This window comes from Acyrthosiphon pisum, chromosome X (assembly GCF_005508785.2).
Source record: "Acyrthosiphon pisum isolate AL4f chromosome X, pea_aphid_22Mar2018_4r6ur, whole genome shotgun sequence".
In the NCBI taxonomy this organism is placed as follows: domain Eukaryota; kingdom Metazoa; phylum Arthropoda; class Insecta; order Hemiptera; family Aphididae; genus Acyrthosiphon; species Acyrthosiphon pisum.
In genome coordinates, this window is record NC_042493.1 from 29,009,917 (window position 1) to 29,024,861 (window position 14,945).

The window sequence follows — 14,945 nt, forward strand, 5'->3', positions numbered from 1 at the left end:
ATGAACTTATTAGTTATTATCTATTTTCACACAAAACACAAATACATACACCCATAATAAAATAGTTTAACAGATTATTTTTTAAGGAAAAGTTTGTTACCTACAATTGTATAACATTAATTTAATTTTGATTAAAAAATATTTATTATTTATAAATTATAGGTATATTCTATTTGCAACTATAAAAAAAAAAATAGTAGCATTTTCATTATTTACTCACGGGTTATATATTCCGTTTATGCTCATTATAATCTAAAAGTTTTATAAAGTAAAAATTTGTAGTTTCCGTCTTTTCCACTACCTAATTAATATTAATCTTCTAAATAATTTTTGATAATAGGTTAAAAATTATTTAAATACTTTTAATTTGACTTAAAATAACTTTTAATTATTTTTTTTTTTTTACAGATTTGTAATGAGCATCAAACTCTTTCTGGTTATGGGAATCTCATATATATATACAATCCCACTTATTTTTTTCCAAAGTCATGGAACATATGAGAAATTTGTCATGCAATTAACGGACTACAAGGAGTATAATTCGTATTTAGTATATTTGTAGCCAAGATTCCAAGCGCAAAGTTATTATGGACTATAATCTAAACCATAAACATATACCAGGGCCTGCATTTGAAAAAAAAATTCCGTTTAATGTTATTAATTATAATTAAAACGTTACGCAATTTTTGAGTTTATCGTTATTTAGAATTAAAACGTTATCCAAGTTTTGCGTTTATAGTGTTTATACCTATTAAATATAAAAATAATAACTAATTCGGGTGGGTACGGATACGGAATATAATATAATCAATTCTTAGATTGTTTACATGAAATAAATGTTTCACAGAAACATTTATAGACTTTTTAAATAAATAGTTTTTAAAATACTTCATTTTGCGTTATTTTTCGTTCAATGATATTCTATAAATTACGTTTTGCGTTATGTTTGTTTTACAGTATTAAATTATTTTGATTATCACAATCCTGTTATTATCACGTTTGCAAATTTCAATCGTTTTGTCAAATATACCGTTATAATCATAACGTTATTATAATGTTTGCAAGTCCTGACCTATACAGTGGCATATATAGGTATATTTCAGAAATGAACATTTTATATACAGATTGTATCTTATGTCATTGCACCATTGACATAGAATCTCGTTAAAACGAAAAAAGACGCGTTTCTTTTTTTAACAGGCAATTTTTTTATAACAATTTCAAAATTTTTAAACACGCAGATGTACCAATAGCAAAATCAACTTTATTTTTTCAAACGGTAACTACTATATTTTTAATGAATTCTGGTAAAGCTTTTTTTTTTTTAAATGTTGATAGTCAAATCGTCAATTTTGGTACGCTAGTTTATTAACTATGGTTCTCTAAAGTAATATGCATTAATACCTACTTTTAATTGAAATAATTGATATAGGTTTAATTTACAAGAACTAAATAATTTTTCTTATAATTAACTTTTATGACTTCAAAATTTGAACCATAAGTTCTCTATATTGGTAGGTATCGCATGCAAAGTATGAATTGAGGAGTTGAAATTCTTTAAGAATTATTAAATAATCGAGATTTAAAATAAAACTACTTGCAAGATATTTAGATAAATAGTCAATCTAAATATAGGTTTGTACCTAATTTAAGCATACTTTTAATCTGAGTTAATTACAGATTTCCAATATGATTATAACAAGAATCAAATACCTTTAGGTTTTACCTTAGTCCTTAGCCACCTAATAAAGAATCCAAATTGTTAGAAAAATAACTGTGAAGTAATTAATTACGATTATAATAACAAATTAAAATAAGAATACTGATTTTGATGAATGTAATATGTTAAAATAAAAATATTCGACTAAGTTTGCCAACAATTTTGTTTATATTTTTTTTTTTTTTGAGACTATCATTAGATTACCTTGAAAAAGGTAGTAATAAGAAAAAATTGTTTAGCTCTTGTAAATTAAACATATGCCAATTATCTCAAATAAAAGTATTAATGCATATTTTACTAAACTTTAGAGTACCATAGTTAATAAACTAGCGAACCAAAATTGATGATTTGGCTATCAACATTTTCAAAAAAAAAACCTTTATTAAAATCCATTATAAATATATTAGTTACTATTTTAAAAAATAAAGTTAATTTTGCTATTGATACACCAGCGTGTTTTAAAAATTTGAAAATGTTATAAAAAAAAATGCCTGTTAAAAATAAAGGAACACGAAATTCTATGTCATCCATCCATAATTGTTAAAAAAAACCCCGCGTACAATGACATAAGATACACTACAGTACACCCTTATATTACCTATATACGATGTACCTATACAATATGTATTAATCATGTATATAATATTATGGTTTTATACTTATATAGGTACATTTTTTTGTAACTGGTTGTGCCTCAAAATATTAATATAGATCTTTGTAGACACGTACCTACATTTTCATACAGAATATCTATTAACTAACTTTAATAAGTACCTACTACTGCATTGATTATAAATACTTCTATTTTGGCGAAACAAAAAATTATATTTGTTTGTAATTGTTTATAGCTGTTATTGATGATAGCGAATAGATATAAGTATAGGTATACAAAACGGGCCGACGTGAGTTTATTAACCAGACTCATCAGTCATCGAGAGAAATCGAAAACCAGTTAAAACATATGGTATGATGAATAATTATCATTTAACTTATTACTACTCTACGAATGAATATTTTTTACGATGTACGATTTACCTGTAGGTATACAGTTTTTACCGCATTCCTGCATGTGAAATTATATTGAACGATGGTAAAAAAAAAATACAATAAATATATGTATGGAGTATGGAAAAATTATATATAAATTATTACGATACTAATATTTATACCATATCCCCTGCACGCCTATTAAATATTTTGAATTAAAACCGGGGGTATTCGTTTGTGCTCCGTTTTTGCTGGTTTGTGCTGCAGTTCCCTTCGTTTGTGCTACGTTCGTAAGTTGGCATACCTAAATACTACAGTTGTTTCTAAATCCATGCAATTATTTGCAAGTTATTTGCAAGTAATTGCAAGTCCATTTTTATAGTAAGAGCTTTTAAAGTCACGAAATAAGCCCACAAAAGTAGCACTAAAACTTTTAAAATGGCCCCCTACGAGAACTTTTAATTTAAAAGTATTTGTTAGTCCCTTCTTAAAATGTTTTAGTCATTCAGTCACTATGAAGTGGCCTCTAACTTTTGAAGTTGTCGAGGGGTTTTCACCTGAAAGTTTAAAATGTGTATCAAATGATAACAAATGATTATGACAGACATTTTCAAGTAACTATGGTGGCCACAGTTAGTTTTTGATGCTGGGAATTTTGGCTCAACCCGAAGGGCGTCCATAGGGTGGCAAGTAGGAGCTGTTTCTCCCCTTGGCTTTTTCTTGGTTGATTATCATAATTATTATTGGTGATATTAGTGTCCTTATTATTAACAATTATAAATCAATTAAATGTAAGTACTAGGTACCTATTTACGAGTATGTACTTATTATGCTGTATGAATAATAATAATTTCAATTTTTTTTTTCAAACTTTAATTTTTTTTGTCACACTATTTTTTCTGATAATAGATTTTTTAATAAATAGATTTTGAAAATTGCAAATGTTTGAAGCACTGTACCTTGGTTGTAATACCATTCATATCATAATATAATAATAATATTATATTGTATTTCAGGTGTTGTTAACTTGACTGACCAAGGGAATCAAATTTCGATAACAATAATTGAGTGCAAATCCAATAAAAATTTCCAATGAAAACAAACTATTTATAAATAAACAAATCGTTTTGAAAAACAATTTTTTATTTATTAAATAATATATTATATATTATATTTAAAACGATTCAAATGTGTTAAATACTCTAAAGTATAATTTAATTTCAAACTTAATCAAAATTTTTAAAATTTTAGTACGTTTTGGATTAATTATTTTACATCTATATATATAGGTTAGCCTAGAACACGGGTAATACCTATTAATTTTTGGTAGAACATAAAAGTACTTTTTGGAAATAGTTCGTTATGGTATAATTAATGATTGGTGCCGATTCTTTGAAGACGAGCAATAGTACGTTTTAGCATAAAACTGGAAAAAATATTGTATGTATGGAAAAGATTCGTTTTAGAATAACTAGAATTTTGACAGAGAAATAATACGTTAAACGTTTTAATTTACTCTAACGATTTTTTTTACTGATTGCACATAACACGCGCGTATCCCTGCACAACCAGACACTGAAATCTATACCACGGTCCTTACAAAACTTAAACTTTTGGTTACATCTTAAATTCATATTATAACCTCCATATACGTGACGCTTATAATAATTAAAACAAAATCGATTCTTTCATAAAATATTGTTGATGTAGAATTATGGTCTTTAATGAATCCCTGTATAACCTTTGCTGTGATCGATGAATGCAGAGGCGTGACAAAAAATAGAGTTTGTGTTTCGTGCAGGAAGGCAATTTCAGTCTTGGGTGAAATGCGGCCCTCGCCTGAGCTCGTGACGCACACTACACACATCGCACGTGACTGAAATAGCTCACTTCCCGCTCTTGCCACAAAATATACTATAATAATAATATTGACAATTCGTAAGACTTAACATGATAAAAATAATAATCGTAATTCATTACACAATAATTGAATAATATAATAATATTTAGGCAACAAAAACCAATATATTACATTTTTATAATATTATACAAGAGCGCGGCGGTCGGCGGCGGCGGCTCATCCAATGGTCACCTACCTTTGCTGACACACACGGTGGCTGACGGTCGCGATAACGATTGTGCCGACGCCACCCAAACAGTGTGCACAAACGATGGATACCGTCCGGTTGTGTTTCGCCGCCAACATCGCGTTTCTCGTTGTCGCGATTGACTGGTCAGCCGCCGACGCTGTGGTCTGTTGCAACAGTAGTTCAGTCGTGAGCGGCGGCGGAGTCCCGTCTTGCCAGAACGAAAATCGGACGTTCCACACGGTCGAGGCGATCGGCGGCGGTACGTGCGATGACAACCAGACAGTCTTGCCGGTCCGGAAGTGCTGTCCGCCGGGCCAGCCGTACGATCCGGAAGTGCGGTTCTGCGGACCAGCCGGTGCAGACGACGACGAGTATCTGCGGCGGATGATGCAGCGACTGAGGGATGAATCCCGGGTGGTGGCCGAAGCGGTGGTGGTTGGTTATGATTATGAGCAGCCAAAGTGCGACGCCACACAATTGCTAGTCGACGTGCCCGCTGTGGAGGTGCGTGGGCTGATGGAGGCCCAATCGTCAGCCATCGAGTTGCCGCCGGACTACTGCTTCGACCTGACGCCATCCGATGAGCTGGTGGCCCGAACGTGCCAGCCTCGTGACCAGTACTGCGGCCGGGACGGTTACACGTGCGTCAACAAGTGCTGCGAGCCTGACCAGATGTACGTCATCGATGACGAGTAAGTCTTCCGTGTACGACAGCTAAATATGTATAATTATAAAATAGTATATTATAATATAATTGTTATACCGAGCGTATCGATAGCTGCAGCTGGTGTTGTGGTTATTTGGTGGAAAAGGGATGGTAGAGATCAGAAATTGTCCTGATTGGCCAAATTTCGATGGATGTATATTCACACAGTGGTTCCGAGAATAAGGTGGAACGTCTGGCAAGTGCCAGACCTAATTTTGGGGTTGGGTGTCAGATGGTACAATATATGTTGTAAACATTTCTATAAATATAATTATACCTAAGTTTTATGGAGATTATAGCTATATTGACCAATGAATTTACCCGGAGAAAGAATCCACGGGGTTTATGCTTTAGTTGTTCGGTATCTGTTTGTTTTATCATTGTAATGTTGCACTCAAGTTCAACCATGTTTATGTATGAAAGCTACTAAGTGCAACATAAAAATATAATAGTAATATACCTAAGTAAATATAAGTAGATAGGACATCGATCAAGGGGGAACAGCTGGTCACACACACACACACACACACACACTCAGATATCATTATTATGTATTGTTTTATTATTGTTATTGTTATCGTTGAATATGTCCTATGATAGTTATATAATATGTAGATGAAGCCAGGGCGTTATCGTACGCTGCCTCATCCGCTGCCAAATAATATTTAGGTACATTATCAGGGATGGAAAATGTTTTTAATTTTTTCGTTTTCGTTTTTGTTTATTGATTTAAAAAATATCGTTTTTGTTTAACGTTTTTGATTAATGTTTTTAAAAACGTTATTTTTATTTATTGTTGTTGATTAACGTTTTTAAAAACGTTATTTTCCAATTGTTTCCAAATAACGTTTTTGATAATATATTAATTTTTTATATTATATTCTTATAACTTGTAACTTTTAACTTTTAAGTTATAATAGTAACACGCAATACAGAAATGCACTTAAAAGTTAAAAATATCTAAGATTATTATATTATTGATTATTGATTATTAACTATTTAGATAGTAATTATTCTTAATATTTAAATTTTAAATCAAAATTATAAATTATATAAAAATTAGAAAATTCAAAATTTCTGATTTCAAATTAAAATATTTTTAAAGTTAAAGATTAAAAAGTAAAGTGAATATTTTTTCAAAAATTTTTTTTTCGTGGTATAATTTAATAATGTAAAATACTATAATTTATTTTCGTTTTCGTTTTTGATTTCGTTTTTGATTTCGTTATTAAATTTTTTTCGGTTTTTGGGATTTTTTGTTATCATTTTTCAGTTGTTTTTTGTTTTTTTCCGTTTAATAACGTTTTTTAAAGACGTTTTCAAAAAACGTTTTCCATCCCCGTACATTATACATAATATTAACACGGCCATGATTTTAATTTTTCACAGTATATGTTTTCGCGGCAGTATCGATGTATGTCATTATAATTAATTATAAAGTATTTTTTTACTCAAATAGTAAAAATTATTATTATTGTTTTTTTTTATAACTGTGAGCGCCAGAAAGGCATATCGATATAATATTAATTGTTAAGTAAAATTGTGGGCACAGAACACCCTTTTATATTATATTTTGTGTTGGGCCCAACGTGTGGTGTGCAGTTAGATTTATTATACTTATTTTATGATTGTGAACTATAAGGCAATACGTTTATACTATTGTGGTGCATCGCCGTTTTATATTATATAGCCTTCGGCGCAATCACCACCTTTTTAGTATTACCTAATTATTTTTTTATTGTAAATCGTGCGTGAATTGGCGCCTATTATTTTTTTTGTGTGTGCTAAGCGCACAGCATACTATTTTCTATTTTAACACAGGAACAGCTAGCTAGTGTGCGCACCACAAATTGTGAGTTATTTTTATTATTATTGATTTATTTATTTACTATACATATTCAATAGTTGGGCCAAAAGGGCTATAGATATTTTATAATTATTATTTGTCGTGCAAGAAGGGCCGTAGATTACGTCATTATTAGCATCTTTATATTTTATAAGTATGAACTAACAGCTTAAACAGCTCTGTCAAAATAGATTTTATTCTGTTCGACCATAAGGGCCGGACATTCTATAATATTTTAATTATTATCTTTATTATTACATATTTTTGGGCCGGAACCAGACGAGCTTATTATGTTATACGAGCTTCAGCTCAAATATCTGCGTTAATATTATAATCTATCCTAGTTGGCCATAAGGATTGTGATTAATTATTATTATATTTTTTATACATTTGTGTTACGGTGAGTTTTATTATATATTTTGTACTGCTATTATTATAATTTGTGTATTATACAGCAACTTACCTACTACAAACCGAGATACCATTTTTTATGATTTTTGTAACCACAGTACCACACCCACACACATACACATATTCGCACACAAATACACATAATTACACAACACGCACTACATAGCCGACAGTAATTGCTAGGCGATCCCGTCCACAACTGTTCGAGCTATTACACCATAACACACCCAGCTTGTCCTCCATATTTCTAGGACGTTGGTTTCCGGGCGCGCGTATTATTATTGTACGCTCCCAGCCCGCACATTTTGGTGACCTCGACGTGATCTTTTCCTTATATTGTTGTGCTTTATTATTTTTGTGTTTTACTGTTGAGATAGAACCTGTTTATTAATTAATTTGTGTATTCATCAGATTAAAATCATACTAGAATCAATTAGTTCCTATATAATTGTATAAATTAAGAATGTATCATCAACTGGGGTTAGATGAGGTTATGCAAGCCCAGGTCAAAGAGCTTAAGAAAACGAGTGGCATCATATACCTTACGCGTATGAAAAACTTTGTTGAATGATTCTGTCCAACAGTTTACGCTATATCGCTCTTGGAATTCCGTCAAGAAAAGTTGCCGAGTTAAAATTAAAAGTTTTAAGACATACAGACACAATTGGAATTGATTGTGGTCGATGATATCGAAAAAGAAGAAGAGGAGCGGAATAAGTTTGAATTTGATTATTTTAATATACGGTCCAATATTCAGGAAATAGTGAATGCAAGGAAAAGTACTAACAGCAGTTGTCACAACTCAATCTTCAACACGTCATCAGGTCACAGCCGTGCTTAAACACCTACCATTGAGCTACTGGAATTGGACGGTGATATCCAAGATTGATAATCGTACTTCGATTGTTTTCGTGCTATGGTACACGATGGTAGTGGATATTCACCAGCGCAAACATTTTACCACCTCCGGTCAAGCATTATTTGCCCAACATTAGAACTCATCAAGTCGGCTCATCAACTTTTCACATTACTTGGCCCCAATTCAGCATCGTTTATTTAAATATATATAAATGTACATTGATTACGGCTCACATGGGCCGTAGCACACCTTACGCAGCAATCGCTGGTATGGTCGTATGCTACGAACTCCATGATGCCTGCCATAACTTACAGATGGCAAACCAAATGGGGATAGCTGAAACATGCCCATGACAATCCCCTCACATTTATGCAGTTTAGTTTTGCAGTTTAAAACTGTGTTCGCCGTCTTTTCGGACTGGCCTTCACCCGTCGTCCTAGACTTCTCTTTCAGAGGATCCTCTCTTCTTCCTATTTGAGCGACAGGATCCACCATCTTGTAGAAGATCCTGAACATCTCTACCGCATCGCATCCCCGGGGACCGGTCCGTACAGTATGTCCTTAACTTCCACAGCCTCCGGAGGGCGTCCCAACAATTTCCGGAGTTCAGTGTGAAGCCCATCCAAGTTGGAGCAGTGATATATCGTGTGTTCGGTGGTGTCTGATCCGAAGGAAATCATATCTGCTGTAATGTAAACATATTATGGTTATCGATTAATTATGTTTACTTATCTTTAAAACTGTATAATATTGTATAAACCGATATCAACACCAGTGGCGTGCGCATAAGGTATGATGAAAGATATTATATCCCTACATGGATCTGTTTGTATACACTTAACATGACTGGAATTTTGACGTTTATACTACTAGAGGTAAATCTGTTTTTATTTCAGTCCGTTCGCTCTAATATTATACAACACAGAATTAGTTCTGATGAGTAAAAATTAGCTGTTGTGCGTGGTTGGGTCAGATAAAGATATAAAACAAAATATAGCACCATGAGATTCTTTTTATATAATATTCTCCATTACTGGTTATAATTTCTTTTTGATATGAGCTAACTCATTTTCCTTATCAGTATTCTATTATTAATAATTGTAGTTTTCATCAATTTTCTTGTGCACGGGTGTTTGGGTTGGATTGGTGGTACCTTTACATCCCCTAAAACAATGTATCAATTAAAAGTGGCTTAAATATTGTAAAAAGAAAAAATTTAAATTGCCATATCCATTTTCGTTATAAATGCCATTAGCAATGAATGTTACTTTGCACTGGAGCATTCTCTCCTTCTGATTACACTAACGAGTATAATATATCATGCAGTGGTTGGAAGTGCAAGCAGAGCGAGAAGCCGTTCACGATGTCCGCAAATGAAACAGACTCGGACGGCCGTCCGGTGGGCCTGTCGAACAGCACGGTGCTGCCGTACAACGTCGAACTCCGTTGTTTCACGAAGAAAATGGTGAAGGACGGGTTCATGTTGACCACGGATGGCAGCCTTTACCTTACAGGCGACCGCCAACGCGTTCCTGACGTCTTGTACTGCGTGGAGTATTACGCTAAGGCCAGTGAACAGGTGGCCGCGGTCCTGCAGGCGTTCGTGTGCGGCAATGACACAAGTGGCAGCTGGTTTAAATTATTCATTCGGGCTAATAGTCTGGCGTCTATCGTGTGTCTGTCACTCACGCTGCTCGTGTACAACACACTGCCCAGCCTCCAGAGCAGCCGCAACTACTACGTCAAGCCCTACATTACCATTGAGCTCGTGTCATTCCTATGCGCAGTAATCAAAAAGATTACGAATGTCGTACAAGGTCATTCGTGCGTTCTATACGGTATATCTTACCTACATTGTTATCATTCTTTGATTAATTTTTACCACACCACATATTTCATACCACATAATATAGAAAAATATCTAAGAATCTTAGGTCTCCAGCTGGATAATATGTAAGAAACTGATTTGGGAAAAAATATATAAGAACAAAATACGCTGTATCACTACATCCAAGTCAATGTATCCAACAGAAAACAAAAACATGGTTAACAAACCAATAAAGTAGATAAAAAATCCCCTAAAAAAGTTTAAAACCATTATTAAAAAAAATAATAATAAATGCAATTATAAACTTGATCAGTGAGCAATTATAAAATTTCCATTTAAATTAATTTTCAAATAATCAGGAGACTAATGCCTATTTTTAAAAGTCATTTGATTGAATTTACTACTGGCTTTTAATTTTAACACTCAAAAAAATTGGCATTGATTATCCTCTTATATCTTGACTACACTCATTTTTAATTAGTAGACAACAGTTTTTTAAATACAACAATTTTATTTCTAATCGTATTTCGTCATGTCAGGTGTCTACTAAAGTAATTACCTCTTACATTTTGTCTTTAATTTATTTATTCATTATATTGTTTAGCTTTCAACTATTCTTATATTTTGACATTTGCTGATTATGCAAAACTTTTTATAACTAAACGATAGTCAAGAAAACGCGTGTAATTCTAATGGATTGAATATTAACTTTACTAAATTTATTTTCTTTAAACACATAACCTCATCTAACTGTCAATATTGTTAGTTATCTAATCACTTATTTGATCGAAGCATCCAAAAAATACCTTGGGTATTGATGTAAATTTTGATTCAAACTGTTTATTTAACTTACATGTGTTTGAAAATAAAAATAATTAAAAAGAAGCTGCTATACGTAATTTTAATATTTCTAGTAGGTAGATAATTATGAAAATATTTTTTGTTCACTACTTGTTTTCATTCATATTGTATGTTTATCTCATAGGAAATATAATAATAATAACAATTTATTTCTATAATGTTTTCCCTATTACAAATCGTAATATTATTTTTCATTTTAATATACCTATTAGTATATAGGGATCTATTGGTTATACAATAGTATTTTTTTCTTTTTTATTTATTCTGTATACAAAATTTCTACCGGAAGGAGTGTTTCGATTTCAACATAAGTGTCTTAACTTTTAGAAAATTGGATCAAAATGGTTTTAAAGAGGTCATTTTTCGATTATCTTAATAGTTATTTAATGCCATGGGCGAAACCACAGTCAAATTACAAAAAACAGCTAAACATGGCATTTTAATTTCCAACGCTTTGTTTATCACCATAGAAACGATTAAAAATAAAAATTACGATTTTAGTTATATTGTTGTAATTTATAATACTAATTGAACGTACAGGCTATAATAAAATATAATAACAATATAAAATATCTAAACTGACAACCTTCTCCACTCAGAATCAGTATGCCCAGAACCAGATTTAATTCACAGTATATTTTTCAGAATCTGTAATTATGTTTTTTCTACGCTCTTATTATATATATTTAACCTGCCGCTATCTACAGGTACTTTTTTACCCGATGCATGGAAAACTAGTGTTATTTTCCCAGTACTAAAATCATCATCAGACCTGTCTTTAATATCTATAAGATTATAGATGTAAAATTTACATAATTTAATTATGTTTCACTTAATATTAAAAAATGCCAGATAATGACCTTCACTAGAACTAGATCATCTACTCACCATAATTTTTTTATAGACGATAAAACTCTTGTACGTTTCACGTGTCCTATTAAAGACCTTGGTATATTATTTGATCTAAAACTAAAATTCTAATGTCATATTCACATGGTTATAAATATATATAATATAATATAATATAATATTATTAATATTATTAATAAATCACATCCATTGTTAGGTTTTATGAATCGTAGTTGTGCGGACTTTACTGATAAATTTGCTAATAAAATGTTTTGGCTTCCTCACTATATTTACTATTCATTTTACTATTTTATTTGTTTATGTATTTTGAATTAATTTAATGTGTTATAAATTGTAGGTTATTTTCAATTATTTACATATTTGGCATCATTTAGCTGGTTAAACATAATATGCTTCGACATTTACTGGATGTTAAGGTATGTACATTGTATTTTTACAAAATATGGTAAAAAAATATGTAGAACAATAATGTGTATATTCAAGTGGTGTTATAAACTTCTTAACTACAAATAATAGTGGCCAAAAATTATAATTAAACTTATACGTATAATAACTACAACTTGTCATTTCCTACTAGAATTATACCGTTACGGGATATAACTTACAAATTGTTTGATATCGCTATAATTCTTTAAATTTACGATTGTGAAGTGGAAACATAATTGGTACCACCTACTGCATATTAATAATTGTGCATGACATAATATTATTGTTTTATAGTGAAAACCTTTTTATAAAATTATGTAATTAAGTAATTAAGTTATGTACTTACAAAAGAAACAAGTCATGAATATTATTATAATTGAATAGGTACATATTACTTATATAGTATGGAGCGTATTAAATTATGTTTTTAAATAGTATAGTTAATTATGCATTTATGTGTATAGGATATTTATTATATTAATAATTGCTATATACGTAGGTAGTTTATTATATGATTAAAGATAGATATCTAAAAAATTCCTCTATTAAATCATTAGTAATAATATCAATAATATCAAAATAATAATCGTGTGAAAACTTTTATTAAAAAACCGATTCAAATTATAAAAATACATTTAATTCAAAATTAAAATTCAACAAAAGCCAAACAATTAATACCTAATAGTTCATCGGTAAGAAATTTTGTTTTCTTAGAATCGTTTCACATCCAAGCATATTACATGAAACGCGCATATGTATGGCTCGTAGGCAGATATCAAAATTAAAATCGTAAAATTGTAAGAGTGAATTTTTTTAATTGAAAAAGAAATTTAAGTTTTTATATTTTATTGTTAGATTTAACCTAAATAATGAACAGAAAGAATGTAATCAATATTATGCAACAAATTAAAAAAATAAATAAATGAAAGAATGAAATTCATCAAATTATAAAACCAATATACAATTTTTTATTGAAACCACAAAAAATAATAGTTAGCAATAAGCAATGTTAATCAAAATCAAAACATTTTATTTCGAATTCATAATCTGGTTTGTATAGTATTATACCTATTACCTAATGCATTATACCAGTGTCCAGTATACAGCTAGGATATTATAATATAAGGTGCTTCTTTTAAAATCTAAAAGTACAAATTATGACAGTTCATATAACTGCAAATAATATTTTCAACACGTTTTTAATTTAGGCACAACATTTCAATAAACAGAAATACTTCAATATCAGTACGTACCATTATGTACCATATTTACTGTTGGGGATTTTCAATTGTATGTGTATCGACCGGTTATTTATTTCAATATTCACAACACGAAACGCTACAGAAATTATCACCCGACATTGGAGATCCTTTTTGTTGGTTTAAAGGTAAGTCCACACAATTTTTTTAAAATTAATTAATTTTGATATTTTTGTTTTTTAGATTTATATATTATATATTTTAGCTCGGTGTTAATATTTTATCACCAAACTATAATGTAATCATAGGCGGTTCCAGGATTTTACTTCAAGTGCAGCACATTTAATTACACATATAATACAAAATACACATACCTTCCTAAGATAAAGCAGTCAAGCATTCTATAAAATCTCGAAGAACTGCTGACATTTTGGGCTGGTAGGATAATATAGTAAAATATTTTTCGAAGAGCTGAGACTACCTTCACGCACATATATAATATTTTATTCTATGTATTTCATTCAATTTTCTTACTTGGATTTTCAATTGATTTTATTTTTATAAATAGCCAGTTTATTAAATTGTTATAATTAATAGTTAGATTAGTTAAAAAGATGCATAGGTGTTTTTTACATTAGTTATACAGTTTCGGCCCTTCAAGTTCATATATAGTTGTAGACAATGATTTCAATGTTGTAAATAAAGTTTAAGTCAATTTCAACATTGAATGAAATAATAGTGTATATTCAGTAATTATTATAAAGTGTACAAAGTTGTATATGTGTGTGTGTGGCCGAGTGATGTGAAGGGGCTCTGGACTCTTTTATTACATGATTTTCTTTAACTCACAATGTTTCATTCATTCATTCATTTCTGTTGTCATCAAATCTTGTGAGTTCAATTTAAGTCACTTCTACATGACCTAGGAGGCTCAAATTTTGTATGGAGGTCAAGAGTCAGTGACAATACATGACCCAGTTGTCAATTCTTGACCTGGACAACCAGGTCACCGATGACGGGTGTACCTGGAGGTAATCTCCAGAGGCGCAACAAAAAAAAAATAAATAAAAAAAAAATAAAAATTTTAAAAACATGCTTTTCTTAATACTACTTAATACATGAACGAAAAAGTTGAAAATAAA

General features: G+C 30.7%; 1 protein-coding gene across 1 annotated transcript in view; it reads left to right on the forward strand.

Moving 5' to 3' along the window:
* Positions 1–4,825: 4,825 nt before the first annotated feature.
* The window catches only part of LOC100169015 (G-protein coupled receptor Mth2), a 31,066-nt gene continuing 20,946 nt past the window's right edge, over positions 4,826–14,945 (forward strand). Inside the window, exon 1 of the mRNA XM_016802098.2 lies at positions 4,826–5,489. Within this exon, the coding sequence (XP_016657587.1) occupies positions 4,879–5,489 (611 nt within the window). The 5' untranslated portion in view covers positions 4,826–4,878. The remainder of the gene's footprint in view (positions 5,490–14,945) is intronic.